At 39.5% G+C, this 20,136-nt stretch overlaps 1 protein-coding gene across 1 annotated transcript; it reads right to left on the bottom strand.

The window, feature by feature from the left end:
* Nucleotides 1–12,194: 12,194 nt before the first annotated feature.
* Nucleotides 12,195–12,545, bottom strand: RB195_020115 (uncharacterized protein; the record flags this gene model as incomplete). The annotated part of the gene is made up of 1 exon (XM_064188276.1): nucleotides 12,195–12,545. One exon carries the CDS (start codon nucleotides 12,543–12,545, stop codon nucleotides 12,195–12,197), a length of 351 nt encoding a protein of 116 aa, XP_064044157.1.
* Nucleotides 12,546–20,136: the final 7,591 nt, after the last annotated feature.

A 20,136-nucleotide genomic window follows, 5' to 3' on the forward strand; every position in this document is an offset into this window, starting at 1 on the left:
TATTCACGCGATTGTCATAATGAGCTGGATTAGTGTAGAAAGTTGTCAAGATTCGGAAATAAAGGCCTGAAATCAAGCAAATGAAGTAAAACGCATCGACAAACACATCTTCTTTCGCCATTCATAAAGCAAACGAAGCAGAGAAAAAAGAACTGAGAAAAAAGAGAAAACGAGCAGAGAAAGAAGAATAGAGCATGTACAAACGTAAGAAAGAAAAATCTGCCCACTTCCCAAAAAACTACCCAATTACCCAAATATACGGACCAGTCAGGAGAATAAAAGCTCAAAACTTCACTAAATCATCCTATTTCAATTACAACGCACTTCAGCGGTAGAAATACAAAGGAGACAGAAAAAAACACATTCAAATAGTCAATAAAGAAATTCCAAGCATTACCGACTTTAAATAATTCAATCCTCTTAACAAAAAAAAGCATATAGGAGCAGAGGAAATAAAAAGAGAAATTCGTCATCACTCAGGTGAGTTATCTTTCTAATATGCAGCGAAAGAACAACGCAGCCATATCAAGTGCATACAACGCTCTTTTTTTTAGAAAATACAGCATTTTCCTGAGGTTATGATATCAATTTAAAGAAAGCAAATAGTGATTGAGTGGCAGCAACTAAACAATTGCGTTATGCAGTAAGTGATAGGTGAATTAAACCGAGAAGAATCCTGGAACTGCGCTTACACAAATGAAAATCTTCTCGAATGATTCCTAGAATCTCCGGTTAACCAAAAGCTGAGAGCGCAATCACAATTTCTACTAAAGGACGTTCAAATACCATAAATGTTGAGGAATGTGTACAAGATGTCGTAAATTCGTCATGCAAATAAAAACCGCAATGTGAATTCATTACAAAGTCAGTACGGTGATATGTAGGTAACGTATAGGAACGAAGTAGTGTTTACGTTGTTACCTCCTGCGATGTATTCGGTTTCAACATTTCTCTCCACAGTAGTGTTAAAATGCGATCAGAATTGCTTTTCAATGTCTCCAAACAAGACAATAAAATGAAAAAAGTGTAAGACGAGAATATAAAGAGTCGTAAGTAGTTTTTCGTTTTAACATTTGCAGATTTATTCAGTGCGCTCGCTTAAAAAAAAAAGTGTAAACGCGATTTGAAACGGGTGGATTCCTCCGAAAATTGTGTTCGAAAGAAGAAAACGACAAAAAGACGCGAATAACAACAGTAGATAAATGTTGAAACTTTCAATTGATCGGATCAATGAGCGTTAGTCGGGAAAAGAAAATCACAGGAACTCATTGAGTGAACTGTGAAACAATCTCTGTGATTTTACTTGCACGCAAAGGACAATATTCCCAAAAACGAACTCCAATCCTTCACCACCAATACGAGAAAAATGTGGCAAATAGAAAATAATGAACGTGAAACACGATACCTCATTAGATATTGCCGATTCCAGGAAAATGAATAGAAACGGAAGATTTACGTTACAACGCCATTAATATGACAAAAAATACACTTCTGGATCAACTGAAACTTGACGAACGCTAACATGAGGGGAATGCTGTGTTCAACATCTGCTCCACCAAGCAAAAAAGCAAGCTCAAGTACCATGACAAGCGTCCCACTTAACGAAAAGAAGTGCCCCCCACTCGTAAGTAATAAACGAATCAAGAAATCAAGTGAAAATGAAGATGATGAAGAGTATATATAGTCTCTCTATGATCTCTCAATACGATCGAATTACTGGTACTGATCAAATCTAGCAAAGAAAAAGTAAAACTGTACGATCATACCGACGCCATCCAAAGCACGCTTGTTGAGTTTCAGAATGTTTTTTTAGCTGGCAGCTGCTTAAATTGCCTCTTTGCTTTTTCTTTTTTCTTTCATATGAAAAAGAAGAGAAAAAAAAAACCAATAAAGTCGGCTGCACTAAGTGTATATCTGGATAGGGATAGGGAAAGTAATATTATATTACTTACTTATATTAATCCTCCTAACATACGCTATATAGTACTCATTGTAAGAGAACAAAATATAAGGATATACCTATATCTAGTTCTTTTTTTTTTTCCTATATCGATATATCTAGTTTTTCGCAACATTCTCAACTACAGAAGGATATTTCCGTACAAATTTCACTTCCATTGAAAAAAGCGATTTATAAGATCTTTATAACTTCTCTTTGGTACAAAACACAAAAGATCAACTTGATCGAGGAGGAAAAAGCAATCGGAAAAAAATTTGAAAAAACAACTGGAAAAAATTGGGAAAACAATTGGGAAAAAATTAAGTTAAACAGAAGAAAACAGTGTTAGTAATTCTTTAGTGATGATAATGATAATTATGAAAGTGATAACAGTAACGATTGATTGATTGGCGAATGTGAGAAGGAGGTGTAGAAGGACTCACTACAGTGAAAGCAAGAGGTTAATCACGCCGTCGTCACAGTGCAACAGTTCCCAAAAAAAAACTAAACAAAATTTCTTGGAAGAGAGGGTATAGAAGAGACTGGAAATTACTAACCATAAATCCTATATCCGACTAAAACTGGCAACCCGCTTGTGGTCGATCGCGTGCATGAATGCGCCATCGTATTGTTGTTCGGACGCGCGAAGGCCGCGACTACATTCACTAATCCAATAATACGTAGTTGCGGTTGAAACGCTAGTAGCACGCATTCACGCGCGTGTGTGCGCGTAACATTCAGGGAAATGCGATTGAGATCCGTCCGGTTGAATACTAATCATCACGCACACACAGCAACCAACCAGCCACTTATATGATCCGGCGCCGAATCCCAGAGCGACGGCGGCGGCGAGGAAGGAGTGAAAAGGAAGGCGGCGCCGGCCGGCCGCCACGCACGGGAAACACATGCAAATTCGATCACCGGCAGGCCCCTCTTTCGTGATGGACTATAGCCGACAGCATTTTCCGTAAATGAACACGCATGTGCTCCATTTTGGGGAGAGCAAATAGCATGCAGAAATCCGAATAAAATGATTCTCAACCCATAAATCTTCCCCAATGGCGGATCGAGGCCAGAAGGAAGAAGCGGTGCTCATTTTGCAAATGCAAAACGAATTTAGTCTAGCGCTTCCGATTTACAGTGACCACTAAATCGACGACGAATCTATAAAATGACCATTTGTGCAGTCGGCGACGAAATTCTTTGCCCGAACGGCAGTGCTGCACATTCGATTGAGGAGGATAAGTTAAAGGATTGAGCGAGTGTTTGGTGCCGCTGACTATAAACAGCTGGGAATTTCTAAACATTTGTGATTTTAAAAGGACATTGCACTAATGGTTGTAGCATGCATAACAGATTCTTCCTTTTTTCCCTTCCTGTGCATCTAGATATGCACTTTAGAATAATGAGGTCGTGATGAGGTCGCTACCGAGCAATACGGGCATAGATATCACCGGCACTAATGAATTCATTAATGGGACCCATCGGGTCGAGAATGATAACCGCAACGTTTACTAGAGGATATGAAGGGAGATGGTATGATGTGTTCAAAGAAATTCCCGCATCCAACGTCGTAAATGGTGTCCGTTATTCTCGTAGCCAGTAAGATTAAATGAAAAATTTTTTGTAGCGCTTCTAAATTTCTTTTCACTTGGATCCCTAAGTAAAAGTTACACTTTGCTATGTAAAACGGAACTTAGCGCTAATCCTAAACTCTAGAATAATCATAGAGAAACCTATATCTAGACATACACGAGGGCTAATAGAGGGTATATCCGGCAATATTCCCCAGGTGTCCGGTTACCGTCCCAAGCACCGCTTCGAAGGTATAGTAGGGTCAAAATGAGATGACACGAACGCAATTGCTTACGCAGCTTCTCTCGATGCGCTTCGGTGAGCGCAGCGGCTAGAACCGTGGTGAAATCCTTGCTGGCACCACCCATCGCTGCAGTTTGCGATGGTCCCAACTGCTGCCTCCACAGCGTCGTTTCGAGCGTGTACGCAAATGCACCGCAACTACACTCGTGATTCATGTCGCTTTGACCCGACCATAGCCAGAGGGTATCAACGATTAATAATAAGACATGGAAATTGAGGTAGAGAGAAGAAATACATCAAAGAAGAAAACTCTAAAACAAACAGAATGAAAAATCGAAGTCGAATCACATTCTCAAGATTCTTGTCGCAAAAGAACTGGTTTTCGGCTATGCTGTGGTCATGGAAAGTCTTTAAAGGCTATCAAATCGATAGCTACAAAGACAAACAAATTCTCAGCAAGACTCTCAGAGAAACTGAGACCTGAGGAACTTCAATAATTGTGCAAAGAGTAGACTATTGAACCATCGGATTCGGGTGAGCGTTCATCTACGCGAAGAAAAAAAAACACCAAAATATTACAAAAATATCCAATCACATCATAGCGTCGATGGTTTCGATATTGTAATAATAGCAATTTTGATGATTGAATACGAATAGAAGCCGTTACAATAAAAAAAGCACGATATGAATTGTGTACCCATGGAAAGGAAATTTAATCTTTAAAAAAGGATATGAACTGGGAATAGAAACTTTAGCATAGCACAAACGTTTTAATAGCTTTCCATTCGATCAATCTAAAAAAATTAGAAATAATGATGAAAAAATAAAAGGAAAAAGAAAAAGAAGAAAAAGATTTATTTGGCGGAATTATTTATCTGGCCAACCATCTATTATTTGTATTAATTGGAGGTAGATCTATGAGAGAGAAGAAACAACTATATTACTCCGAAAAAAATGAAAAAGAAAAGAATAGCGGTAAAAACTCCATACAGGAGTATGGATTGGACAGGCGATCACTTTGTCGCACGTCAACATCAACGGACATCATACTCTGCGTAAGCAACAGCAACAAATGCTGAGAAAATCAGTATAAGATAAACTCGTAGCACCAACCTCAGTGATGAGGGCGGAGGGATTTGCAGGGGTGTATCGCGCCGCCGCCGTCGGTACGTTAAGTATCGCGCACGCACGCTCGCGCGCGAACACAGCTGACCTTGTCATAAATGTTCCGTTTGATGGCGCGAAAGCATTATTGGACACATGGCAGCGGAAATTCGGAATCGCGTATCCGCCGACACGCCATATGTGTACGGGATGTTTGCCCGTCCATACACACAGACACACAGACAATACCACAACGAACACCCCGTTCTTAGCGCGGAATAATTCACAAAAAGACCTTCCATTCACTTCGTAAGCTGTTGTATTTACAGTAAAAAATCATAGTCGAGTCAAAACGATTCGAACCGTTCGAAGCTCGGCGGAGCGTAGCGGTTTGCGGACCGAGCGGGACCTTTGGTACCTGTACCACCCATTGCTGCAGCTCGCGATGGTCCCACCACGATCAAAAGCGTTAACACCAATGCGCAGCCGCTTCGAACGCAACCGCTTACGCAACTGCACCGCATTTCATACAGGTTGTCTTGACCCGACCATAGGAACAGTGTACAAATCACAAGCGCTATGGTTAACCGTGTCCTTCTGGATTGCAGTTCGATGGTCGTTAGCGCAAAAGAATCCAAGAATTCCTGGAAGAGTTAGCAACACGCTCCGCCCACCTATACCACACTTTCGCTAACCCCATCAACTCTTTGGCATTAGTGTATTTATTACGGTTAATTTCCAAACAAGTGCTCCTGAGAGTTGCAATTTATAGGTCGAATGCTTCGGCTGCGTCCATACTTCACCTTTGTTGACGATAACGACTTCATTTTTGATAACTATTGATTAGAGGGAATCGCGGCGATCGTCAATGGCGGTGAGGTACCGTCAACCTCAAGTTGTCCATACAAAAAAAAGACAAACTGAGTCCTACTCTCTTTTTTATGCGAAACATTGTTATCACAATTCCCTATGCTATTTATTCCCTAGGTTTTGTTTACTTTCATTTTACGTACACAATCAATACACATCAAAAATGAATCAGCCAACGCCAACGACAGTGAAGAAGTGTAGCAGAGGCCTGAGGATTAGGATCTGTCCCATAACAATAAAAATCGAGAATAAATCCCCATCTTCTCATTATTTAAAACGTCCCATCAATCCGTGTTTTTCATTTCCCCCTCGAAAAAAAAACTCATGCACTTTTGGAGTGTTTTTTTTACTCTTACGATTCACTATAATTTTCTCTTCACTGTTGAAACTATATGTATTTACTGTGTATTCCCACTGTTTTCACAATATTTTGCCGATCAGGTCTTCGTGGAACTCGTTCCGTTTTTTTTTTTACAGACAAACGTTAGGCATCGCTGAGCATTCACAGACGATCGCGGGGAAAATGCGCGGCCGTCGTTCATGGTGACTAAACATGTTATCGACTGAATTTCAAGCAAATCTTTCCAAGGGGAATATAGGATTTAAAAAATGATAACCAATAATAAATAATAAAAATATAATAATAATTGATAAATGAGAAATCTCAGCATGTTTCTTTTTATTTCAATAATTTGTTGCAAAATACACTTAAATGGATAGTTGTGATCAATTTTATTTCCGTAGGAAAAGATATGTAAGAAGAATTTTCTTTTCTCTTTTTTGTCTCTTTTCTGCTTTCTTCGCTCCACAGTGTTCACTCGACTTTTTATTATTATTTTTTTCCCTAGTTTCACCTCATTCTACTTATTTTTAATAATATTTCGATTTTCCAAAGAATGAACTGCCGTTACGTTAGAATAACCCAAAAAAGAAAAAGAAAGAACGAGGAAGATGAGAGATTTTTTTTGAAGAAGAAAGCTTAGCAACATTTAGTACTGTTTTAACGCACTATGACATTCACCTTATTTCTAAATAATAACAAAATAATATGAATAATATGATGAGTTATAATATAATATGATAACACTTGCAAAGTTTCATCCAATCCATCTAAGCTGTAATATAAACGTCGAGGAGTGACCGCAAAATACTGAAAATAAGATTTGAGAGAAGAATATTTTTTTTTATTTTTCCTGGTGAATTTCTTTCCACAACTTTCTGGAATGTTTTAAAAGTCCATTCTGGATGTGTTAAAAATAGTAGATATGAGCATGCATCACTAAACAGTTTTTTCGCTGCGTGCATAAGTTTTAGTTCCTTTACTAAAAGGCACGCTAAGGAAAGGAAAGATGGAATTGGAAGCAAAAAAGGAACTAATCGAACGTTTCGATTAGTTCCTTTTTTGTATAGATTTTTGATAGAATTCTATTACGTTGATGGAGGACGGAATGAAGAAAAGATTTTCAGTTCACAGATCGAGATCCCGCTGCCCTTGGTCTTCTTTGGACCGTATCATTTCAATGTTTCAGGAAATTAAATGATAGCGGAAAAATTTAGCTCCTAATATTTCAATGAAAAAGAAGAAGCAGGTCAAATTCCACTTGAAAACATTTTCATGGCTTACGTGGAGAAAATAATAATTAGGCGAAATCTAAACAAGCACGAGGATGAATTCACACAGTTACGAGCCTAAATTCAACCAATTTTCTCTCCCATGCGGAAAAACGCCATTATGGATAACGGTTTTCTTCTTTGATTTTTCATTCGTTACTATTCTTCTGTTCTAATTTTTGAGCGATTTTAAGTTTTTCTTTAGAACCTCCGGAAATTGTGCCTAGATCCTTCTCACGGGTGTCAAGTTTAAATTAGATTCACCATATTTTCTGGTTTTTTTTTTTCTTCTCATGAAATTTTCTGTGTTACAGGAGAATACAGAGGAATATTTCTCATAAATACGTAATTGTCCTCTACTCGTATGCCAAAGCGAAAGATAGCATGCGAGTACTGTGGCCACGACCTGCGTTCAGCTTGGTAGGACCGCGACGCAATCGAAGGAATCCGCGATGCTCGACATACCGTAGCCGCTGCTTTGCTGCGATCCGACTACGTGTGGCAGTCGTTCCAGTGAACAAAAATGCCGTCGACTATACATTTCTACATTTCTCAAATATAACTAGAAATATACTACACATTTAGATGAAAAAGAAAAAAATTTGAAAGAAATAGACTATACATTTAGATTTAAAAACTTATCCTCGTTATTTTAGTTTGCTTCAATCAGTCCTGCTATTTTATCCCGAATGATAATGCTTAAATCGTTGAGCAAAAATTTGCTCAACGATTTAAGCATTATCGTTTGGGATAAAATTATCTCATGTGGCAATAAAAATTCTAATATGAAACCATTTATAGGGAAATTCTTTTAGAATAATGTTTACATCGGTTAATTCCTCTTTCACGCGATAATCTCTATTATACATAATTTATTCTTTTTATTATATGTCAATTTAATTGTTATTGTTATTATATATTTCATGTATTTCGTCGTGTATTCCATTATATAGTTCATGTAATTATTCGAAAATAGAGTAAATTCGGCTTGATTGTGCGATGATATACTACTGTATATGAAAATGTAGGCAAGGAAAATCCTTCCCCACGAAAAAATTATCCAAAACATTTATTTGAGAAGAACCAGTCGGGGAAAAAATTTCAAGGAATTCGCAACAGAAAATTGGTGGCAAAATTGGCAGACGTCCTTGAAGTAACGTGGAAAACAGGGCCAATTTGAATGATTCTGACTCTTACAAGTTAGTATCCTTTGAAAAAAAAATGGATCAGTTTGCATATTTACGAAGAAAAAAGAGAACATAAGATAGAAATATCGTCATTAGAAAAAAAAAAGATTCTTTTGAAGAAAAAACAGTCTAATAAAATAAAATCAATGAAATGAGGAATAAATGTAGAAGAATGAGGAATTTCTACGGTCGGTTTCCAGCAATTCATCAATGTTTCTTATGAATTCATATGAGAAGTTAAAGTGACAGGAACGATAAGACGCACACACACACGGCAGCGAATGCAACCGAGCAGACACATGGCAGACGCAGACCAGATGCCGCCGCCGTCCGACGAATGAAAATGTTCGCAGAAATGCATTTTTGAACGGGGAAAAACGGAAAGGAACCGGGAATGTGATCTGATTGAGTGCGATTCACCTCGAATTTTTAACAAGCACTAACATTATATTTCTAACGATAATATATTATATTAAAATATTTAGAAAATCATGTATTGCCCATAAATATAATTTGAAATGCTTGACTTTATCAGCGAAGTTATGCGATCGTTCGGAGCCCAAAAATTGGCATACTGTTGAAATACTCATCATTTTCTACTCTATTTTCATTTAATAATAATCAATAGCTAGTTAAAATAAAAACAAAAATGATCCTAATAGAATAAACAATGAAAGATAATTAATTTAACAGATAAATCAATTTAACTTAATAGATCTTTCTTTTTAATTCACCAAAATTGGTATCGTAGAAGAGATTAAACACCAAACTAGAACAAACCAGACTTTTGGAAAATATCACTACTTTTATTTGGTGGGTCAACGAAAAAAAGTGCAACCTAAGCATCCTAGATCATTTGGTGAGCAAGTACAAGGAATTTTTCGATTTTCTTTCGGTTCCATGCGGTTCCTTTCACGTTCCGAAAAAGTTAAGGATCTTCAAATAGACCCGAAAGAGGGAGATATCTGGATAATTTTACGTTTATTTTTTTTCAAATTGCAAAAGTTTCAGTCTAGGACTCCTCATGCGTTAGCATCGCATCATTTGTCGACAAGGCTGGAGACAAAAAGAGCGGCAAGAGAACCCTGCAAATTTAAATCTATTTCACTTTATAACTATCATCTACAGTTTCTTATGGCCATTTCCACTCCTCCATTTTGCTACCCACTAAAGAAACTATCACTAATCTCCTTGCTTTAATCATTTAAGCACAACACTGAACTTATGTAACCTACAGTACTTTCTGATAATCTCTAAACTCCCTAAAGTCCACTTTTGCTATTTATTCCAAGCACTGAAGCCAAACAAGCGGATATCCGAATCTAATGAGAATCCGTGAACAATCCTTGGTCAGCGGAAAAAAAGAAATTCACGTATCGGTACACATCGTAAAGATAAAAGTACAATATCGTAGGACGATTTCTTCTCGATCGATCACCCAATTCCAGAATTTATAAATTCTCTCTCATAATGACGCTACTTTTTCATAAAATGGCATCGAACGGAAATATTAGTGGCTCCCTCTCAAGCTGATCGAAGATCAACAGGAAGGAAAGAACATTTTGAATAGTATGACAAAAAAAAAGTGAAAGGGATGAAAAAGTCTGCAGACAAAATTCTGATAAGGGATGCTGGCCGATTTAAGATTACCGCTTTTCGCTGTGCAACCGAAGTCAACACATTCACAGGAACAGGATTTCACGGAAGGTGACATACCAGTTTTATTACAGAATATTTCAGCAAAAGACAGGAACACGAAGGAAAGAGGAAATGATCAAGGTGGGTTTAATCCTTGAATCCTCTATAGCTTACTGTAGGTAAGAACTATCCAGAAGGATTTAAAAAAAAACAATCATTCAGTCCTCCTTGCTTTTCTCTCCTCTGTTTTCTTCACTTTTCCATCCTTTTCATTCGAGAATGTTTTTATCTTCACCCTATTCTGCTGGTGATAATTTCGTCGATTTCCCATAGATTTCCCATAGTCGATTGACTATAGGTTAGAATAATTCAGAGGAGGAAAAGGAAAGATGAGGAAATTAAGAAAGAATTTCTAGTAGAAATATTAGGAAAATGTAGCACTGCTTCTAAAATACTTTAATATACCTCTGGACTTTAATATACCTATGGATAAATAATATGAAAACACTTACGGAGCTCTATCCAACACATCCAGGCGCTATAGTATAGTCGGCTAAGAACGGGTGTGAATTCTTCCTCAATCAGTCATTTTTCTTCTTTTTTTGTTTCTATTTTAAATACGTCATAGTGGAAATGACGGAAATAATACAAAACCAAGCAAATGTTAGCAGTAACATATCAAAAAGTTGAAATAGAATCCACCTAAAAGACGTCAAACGTTGTAAAGTTAAATACGACCGTAACAACAACGTCACGATAGGGGCGCGTGCGTGCGCGCGTAGAGGAGACCCGTTCATAGCTAGTAACGATGAATGAATGCTGTAAACATGTGCAGGTAACCACATTCAGGCGCAAGCACAAGCGTAAATTCAATCCCCAGCAAAAACGCTGCGAATCTTTCGATCCACAGAAGAGAAAACGTGAAAAAATAGGGAAAAATATAGAAAGAAAAAAGCCACCGGAATGAGACAGAATCTCTAAATCCAAAGTCTAAATCCAGAACAAAAATATGCAGTCAAATTTATCTTGAATGTATTATTGCCGCATCGAAACGAAACACATCCTGTTCTTATCGTTACAAAATCTTTACACTAAGGAAAGGGAACAGATGTGAAATAAAACTTACAGTAGTCATGCATGCGATTCGAAAATGTGACGACTCTTGTTACAGTAAATATGTGTCGTCCTTTAAATTTGAGCACAAGAGATATGTCATATGAATTGGTAGGTGCTTGACATGAATAGGTATTTCTACGTGCTCTAAATGTATTCCTGGATTGAATAAGTTGGTGAAGGGGATTTGAAGCGGAGAGCACTTTGGAGAATAGGCAATGAAGGATTTACGCGACGTAAAATAGTCGCCGCTCCTTATTTCTTATTTTCCTCTTTCCGATACAAAGTGGCGGAGAATTCCCTCAAATCGGCAGCAGCGCAGCGCTACGATCGATCGAAGCAGAGCGGAGAGAGAAGACGACGTTGCGCAAGCAGAGAGCAGAGGAGCGCGCGTTGCGGCAGACGCGATGCGGTCACTCAGAAAAACAACTTCGTAGCCGACTGTACTAATCTCTTTTTTTGTGGTGAAGAGCAAAAGTCATGGGTGAAATAATTAAATCGACGGTTGGTAAACAAGGTATGGAAACTGTCAACGAGAATATGTTCCACAAAACTGGAGGCGGAGAAGTTTTGACGTATCGTACAGGTAATTTTCTTGATAATTTCGAAAATTGAAAGGCTCTGATGTCTGATTTTTTAGTTATCTTACAACAAAAGTGTCATTGAATCACATTTTTGTTATTTCCAATGACAATTTGGATCCAAACAGTCCCAAGGATAACTACAAGAAGGGAAAAATATTGTTTATTTTCCGCGATATTTAGTCTGCGTCTAACGTACGCCCTTTCCTAACCGCTACGAACGCGCCGCGAACAGAAAACATTAAAAGATCGAAGCAAGGCGAAAGGTAAATGACTGTGGCTGTTGTTGAACATCTGCTTGCTTATGTTTGCACATTAGGATGAGGTCGAGCACTAAAAAAGCAAACATTCCATGTCAACAACAATTTTACTGTGTGATACGATTGGAAATGGCGTAGGTGGCAAGGTGCATGCAGTAAAAGTTACGGCTGAAATTAGACGAACATTCATACGCCAAATATAAATAACCAGTCTGAACGTCCGGCTAAAGCCGGACTTCAGACTTTCTGTGGAGTTTGCTTCGCTCGCCTTCACTGATGAACGAAAATTAATATTAGTGCCGTTTTCTACGAAATTGGACTTGTGCATCTCCAACAATCTTTCTTCCTTTTTTATATTATAACTAAGGGCGAAACATTTCATAGACATCTTCCTAAACGCGTCAGTTCTACATTTTGAGAACATTCGAACTTCAGCTTCAAACACTCCTTATCAATATATTATAGACAAAATTTAAAAGTATCACGCGAAATATGGGTTTTCCTCCTCTGTTCTATAAACAGTTATCAAAGAATGACGTTTCGGGATAAAATTACGTGAAAGACATCATCCTACTGATAAAGATAACGTTCCACGTCAGATCACATAAACATCTTGCCACTATTTAAGCACCCGTTTGCATGCGGGTTTCCACTTTCTGAGAGCGGCATGCTACCAACTTGAGGCGAACGAAGAAGGAGATGGACACGCGGAGGAGTCATATAGGGTGTAAAGCAAAGCGATACAGTGGCCACGGCTATGAAATGGCTGCAACCATCTATATTTTGCGTCATGCACACGAAGTTATTGCGCACTATTTCGACGCCAGGTGGACCTGTCGCACCCCCTTCTATAGGGATCTGACACCTGTGGACCCGTCGCACCCCCTTCTATAGGAATCTGTCGCCGGTGGACCCGTCGCACCCCCTTCTATTGGTATCTGGCGCCGGTGGACCCGTCGCACCTGCTTCTATAGGTATCTGTCGCCGGTGGACCCGTCGCACCCCCTTCTATAGGAATCTGTCGCCGCTGGACCCGTCGCACCCCCTTCTATTGGTATCTGGCGCCGGTGGACCCGTCGCACCTGCTTCTATAGGTATCTGTCGCCGGTGGACCCGTCGCACCTGCTTCTATAGGTATCTGTCGCCGGTGGACCCGTCGCACTCCTTTTTCTGGACATCTGGCGCCGGCGCAGCAATCTGACGCCGGTGGACCCGTCGCACCTGCTTCTATAGGTATCTGTCGCCGGTGGACCCGTCGCACCCCCTTCTATAGGAATCTGTCGCCGGTGGACCCGTCGTACCCCCTTCTATTGGTATCTGGCGCCGGTGGACCCGTCGCACCTGCTTCTATAGGTATCTGTCGCCGGTGGACCCGTCGCACCCCCTTCTATAGGAATCTGACGCCGGTGGACCCGTCGCACTCCTTTTTCTGGACATCTGGCGCCGGTGGACCCGTTGCACCTGCTTCTATAGGTATCTGTCGCCGGTGGACCCGTCGCACCCCCTTCTATTGGTATCTGACGCCGGTGGACCCGTCGCACTCCTTTTTCTGGACATCTGACGCCGGCGCAGCAATCTGACGCCGGTGGACCCGTCGCACCCCCTTCTATAGGTATCTGACACCTGTGGACCCGTCGCACCCCCTTCTATAGGTATCTGACGCCGGTGGACCCGTCGCACTCCTTTTTCTGGACATCTGGCGCCGGCGCAGCAATCTGACGCCGGTGGACCCGTCGTACCCCCTTCTATTGGTATCTGGCGCCGGTGGACCCGTTGCACCTGCTTCTATAGGTATCTGTCGCCGGTGGACCCGTCGCACCCCCTTCTATTGGTATCTGACGCCGGTGGACCCGTCGCACTCCTTTTTCTGGACATCTGACGCCGGCGCAGCAATCTGACGCCGGTGGACCCGTCGCACCCCCTTCTATAGGTATCTGACACCTGTGGACCCGTCGCACCCCTTCTATAGGTATCTGACGCCGGTGGACCCGTCGCACCCCCTTCTATAGGTATCCGACGTCTTGGACCCGTCGCAGTCCTTTTTCTGGACATCTGGCGCCGGCGCAGCAATCTGACGCCGGTGGACCCGTCGCACCCCCTTCTATAGGTATCTGACGCCGGTGGACCCGTCGCACCCCCTTCTATAGGTATCCGACGTCTTGGACCCGTCGCACTCCTTTTTCTGGACATCTGGCACCGGCGCAGCAATCTGACGCCGGTGGACCCGTCGCACCCCCTTCTATAGGTATCCGACGTCGTGGGACCCGTCGCACCCCCTTCTATAGGTATCCGACGCCGGTGGACCCCTTCACACCTCATTTTATAGCTTCCTAGCTTCGAAGCACTAACTCGACGCCGGTGGACCCGTCGCACCCCTCATTTTGAATTTCGTGACTGACACACACACACACACACACACACACACACACACACACACACACACACACACACACACACACACACACACACACACACACACACACACACACACACACACACACACACACACACACACACACACACACACACACACACACACACACACAGACACACGTGACAGAATAAGCCCGTTATTATATAGTAGATAGTCAAAGAAGAAGAAAATCGCTTTCTCCCTCCAACCAGCGCCGTAATTCTTAAAGCTGTTTTTGAAAAAGGGCACGGATAAAAGAAACTAAATTGTACGTCTGAGCTCAGCTGAATTGTCCAGTTATTATCAAAAAAGTGAAATTCTAGGAAGGAAACGAAAATTAAGCGTAAGCCGAATTCAGGTCCCTTAAGCAGCGTTCTCCTAGTTTTTCACGATAGCAAATTCACAACGAAGTATTTAGATCTGATCTAGAAAACACAAATGTCAGGAGTTAAAATAAGACTCGGAACTTCGAAAAGAAAATCATTTCAAATATCATCGTGCAAGAAACTTCATGCATACATGGATTAAAAACCGTTTTTCCATTTTTTTGAGTAGGTTGAAGGGAGTATCAAAGCATTTCTTCTGAAAGCATATCCGATGTTTGAAGTAGTCCGAAAACAATTATTTTCAACTTGAAGAAAAATTTCTACGGCATAATTTCCTATCCTATTTTAGTATAGCATGACGACTGGAAGGATAAGATTTTAATGCCCAAAATACTGGAAAACTAGGGAAAACCTCACAGATCTTCTGGACTACAGAAAGTGTGTAGCACAAAATAAATATAATCAAGGAGAAATGAAGTCACAATAAAAAGAAATAAATGATGAAACCATAGAGCACAAAAGAAAATCTCAAACACAAATGAATTATGAACAAAAAAAACATTTCAGATAGTGTGAGCACTTATGAGGTAAACATCGACTCGAATCTCGAACTCTTTTACAGTACATCGGCGAGAGAAGTTAATTGGCGAGAAACGTAGAAGTTTCTGGTTTTCAACGTTCATTTTCGAACATTTCATGACTACCGGTGCAACTCAGCGCAAATCAGTACTGAGAAAATTCTAAAACCTTCTAGTCCACATATAAATAAAATATATCTGGATGATTATTATTGAGCATGAGATTGAAATTGAAATTGAATTTTATGATAAAATTGGGATAACGGAATGGAGAAATTCTTTCTGATTTCGCTAACTTTATCCCATTTCTGTATAGAAAACACTATCACTAGTTGTCAAGTAATTCGTAATTGTATTATTATTATTCTAAATTCAAAAAGTAACTATATTATTTATTATAAAATAGTAATGTCAACAATTAAATTCATACAGGATAAATCTGGTGTTTGCGGCTACGTTTTACGCGTCGTGGAGCGTGGGAGCAGAGCTTCTCAGCGTACCACAAACGTAGTCATTACCCAATTTTTATTAATGGGAAAAAAATCGTCTTTTGGAACTTTTTTCTCCAGAAATGATTTCTGATAACCCCATTTTACCATGGTTTGTGCGGTCTTTTTGAAGGTAATTTAACTCTGAGATGAACAATTTAACTCTCTAAGTAAGCGATAAGACCACATTTCTGTAAAAGCGTTTTTTTAGGAAAAATTTGCGGGTAATTCCCTTAAGAGAGGCTAAACTTCGTTTATTTATTTTATTCTATTTATTTTTCTGAAGGTTATTTTAATTCCTATTTGTTTACTTTTTTGTTCCCATACACGAATTATGCATCAAACAAGAAAACCATAGATTTTTCGAGTCAAAACAAAACGGAGAAGTAAAAAAAAAAGAATTCCGCACTTAATTTTTTGATGAACAGTATTTTAATTATTTTTAACGAAATATACATAATCTAATTAAAGCCCTACTTAAGAACATAAGTACTGTAAATTAAAAAAAAGCTATAAAAGTGGAACGAAACATATGGTACAAAAGGAGCACGGGCCATCCGTGCGATGCGATACACGGTCCCATACGTTGCTGCAAGCGTGTCCCATCGTAGCAGGTTACGCTTTCGTCATTGGATTTATATGAAATACGGCTAAAAATTTGTTCGTTTAGTTTTCATCTGATTTTTCCTAAAGAGTAAGTGCAACTGCAGAGAGTAAAAAATTCAGGGTTCTTTAGAATTTCAATCAATTTCATACAACCATCCCAAGTCGATACAATATATCATATGATTCTCCGAAATATCAGCTGTAATTTTCGAAGACCAGGATTTTGTACAAGGGAAGAAATCAATAGCAAGGAATAGGAAGGATAATGTGCCGAAAAGGAGCATCGATCGTCAACGAGTATTTGACAATCGGGCGAAAAAAAGGAACGACCGAGTCGTGCTAAATCGCAGCTGCGCAGAATTTGCGGATGATTCATCCGTCTTTATAGGGGTGCACAGTAGACGATGTAAACAAGCCAGCTATATACAGAGGAACAGAACGGATCTGTGCGTGGTTGGTTGGTCTCAAAACGAAATGTTTGAGGAACGAATTAAAGGATTAGCTGTGAGTGTGAGTTCGATTTATCGAAATCCATCGAGAACTACGTGTTAAAACCGAGAGAATGGCATGTGTGTATAGAGCGGGTGATCGCTTCGAGACAATTATGGATAGCGACATCGATGCCGACCACAGATAACTCCATACAGTCAACACACGTACACACATTTAGGGAAAGAGACGCTCAGTTATGGCGCAGATCAATTAATCGATTTCCCCAAGGATTCACTGGATAATTGATCGTCTTAGCACTTTTCATAGAAGTGCCGAAAGCCCGAATGAAAGATGTAACTGAAGAAGACTCGAAGTGGGAGAAAAAATCCATAAATCCGCGGGAAAAAATAACCTCTAAGTATGTGGGTGCGTGTGTCGCCGCAATAAGTGTGTTCAATGCGTATTGCCTGACGTTACACAGCAAACGTACAATGTAAAACGGAGAAGAGAGAATCAATAATTGAAAGGAATTGGAATTCATTCATTTAAGGAGTATTCGTTCCGTATTTGCACCATTTGCATTATTCGCAAATCGTTACGAATGGATAGGATCGTTTCAGGTAGGAAAATGAATCGAACCCAAAGAAATAATTTAAAATTGTCGACTATATTCGACGTTATATTAATAGAAAACAAAAACAAACATTAGGGATTAGGGAATACTCCTATCACTATTAGGAGAATATTATTAGGGATTAAGAGAACAATTCCAAGCAATAATTAATTTTTTCTTCAATTTCAGCAATTCATTTTGTTTATGCCCTATTACGTTCACTGTACGAGGACGTAATCGAAATTTTCGAACACAGAAAAAAAATACGACCCAAATTTTTTACCTTATCCAAAATCGTAATAAAATGTTAAATTTCCCGGTTTTCAAGATGAATAGGAATGAAACGAATTTGTTAACATATTCATAAATTCTGCGGGAATTGTACTTAGAAAATCATTACGGATGGAGAGGATCGTTTCAGGAAGGAAAACAAATTGAATACTATACTTACAAATACGATCGTTCCATGAGTACATTTGTAATTCGTCGTGGTTGATTGTTTATGCGAATTTATATACTTGATTATTGATTTATTTATACTTCTTTTTCGCTGGAAGTTTACCAATTTAGACTTCAGTGCCGGAAAAAAGTGTCATATTATTCTTCTATGTCAAATTCATTAATTCAAAACATTTAAGGAAAAAACCTCATACTCCTTAATGTATAAAGTGCACGAAAACACCTTGAAAAGACCTTTTTATTGCTGATGTTGAGAAAAATCTCTCTCCGATAATTAATTTAAGTTCCCCTGACGGCAAAAGAACAGATAATTGAAAATAAATGCTTAATTAATGCCTAATGTCTAACTGATCCTTAATGCCAAAAAAAACGAAAAAAATAAAATCGAAAATAAAGTGAAAAAAAATAAAATAAAAAATAATGAGCAGTCGTTCCTAAGAATTTGTTCGTCACACAGGGTTGTTCACGGCTGTGGAAGCGCACCATTGAAAAAAATGGATTCCAGCAGGGAATACGTTAACACTTTAACACGTTTGCAACAACGTAGTCTTCATGTGGACTACAGTTGTATTTTTTTTTTGTTTTTTTTAAAATTTTATTTAGCTATCCCACTTTTTTGCGACTTTTTCTTCTCTATGTATAAATAAATCAAATCTAAGTGAAGCTAGATACTGTGTGGTATCGGAGAATCTTTTGTTTTTTCTTTGAATTTTAATGAAAATAAATAATAACATGTGGGTTGCAGTCGTCGGCAGAAAAAAGGGCCCGCTGCCTCACGGCTAATTGTTCCCAAAAAAAGCCATTGTAGTCAACGTGTTAACTTGTCTAAAAGCATAAATTCCCAGCAAGTTGTTAGAGAGCGAAACAATATACGGCAGAAAGAAATGACTTCTCTAGTGGATTCTATGCTTTTTGTCAAGTATAAACACACTCGCACACCAGGCACAGGTTATATGCGGTGAATGTTGAGACGATTTACATCGTACCGTTGATTTTTGTGCATTTACATCATTAGATCAGGTGCAAATTACAACCTGTTTACAGAACTTCAAAACTTACCGACTTTTGTTTTGGCCACACCCTAAAAATATGCAGTATAGCTGGAGAAATAAACGGAAAAACCGGTTTTCAAGTAGTTAGGATTTTTCGCGCCGACTGTTCCACTATTGGTCACTAGCAGAAGAAAGGATGTGGACCGAGTCATCATCGTCATCGAAAGGATGTACATCCGTAAAGAAGCAATGTTTACACTGTCATCGAAATGTGCATCAGTTCGGAAAAAAAATCTCTACACCACACGAAATTCTGAAGTATTTCAACGTTCGCGTTAGACTCACAGAGGGAGGAGATCACCTTCGCCACAGTACAACGGTTAAGAGACAGATCCGAATTGAACGCGAAAAAAGGAGGGACGTTTCATTTCGACGACTAGATGCTGAGCTCAAAACACCTGCAAATACTTAAAGCGATCGTCTTAAGGATCTGTCGATTGTCCCAGTTTAGAGCTAAGCAACTTTTTTTGAGTTAGGAGACAAAAATTGAGCTGAGCTGCTTGCTACCCAAATTCCTGACAAGTGTGAATGCTTGGTTGGTAGATCTGCGATAATAGAGCACCTATGTTTTCTCAGAAAGCGGCGACGCGAACCCCCCTCCACCCCCTGATCCTCCCTTCGTTCGCCCCCTCCTTTCCCTGATTATCAATCAAACGAGCGTTGCCTCAATTAAGGCAAACATAAGTATCGGCGTACAAGTAGCGGCTGCACCAGAGAGAAATTCCTCTTGAAGTGGCGCTCGAAAAGACCGTTGCAAAAAAAATCCGAGAATCCATGGCTAAGGGCGAGGAGAAATTTAGAAGGTTTAATTTGAAATTTTTAATTTAAAAAAGTCTACAGCATACTAGTCCGCTTGGGATGCGCCAACGTGTCCTTGCGTAGTTCGGTTCGTAGGCGATTTTATTAACCCGTTTTGGCCTATACAAAAACTTCCGGGTGCAAGCCAATGTACAAGTCAGTATTTTTATCTTCGCGGACAAATATGGAACCAATCTGTCGACACCGAAGAGACGAAAAGCTTGGTTGGCACTAGTGCGGTCTCGAACCA

The sequence above is a fragment of the Necator americanus genome, chromosome II (genome assembly GCF_031761385.1).
Source record: "Necator americanus strain Aroian chromosome II, whole genome shotgun sequence".
Lineage (NCBI taxonomy): Eukaryota > Metazoa > Nematoda > Chromadorea > Rhabditida > Ancylostomatidae > Necator > Necator americanus.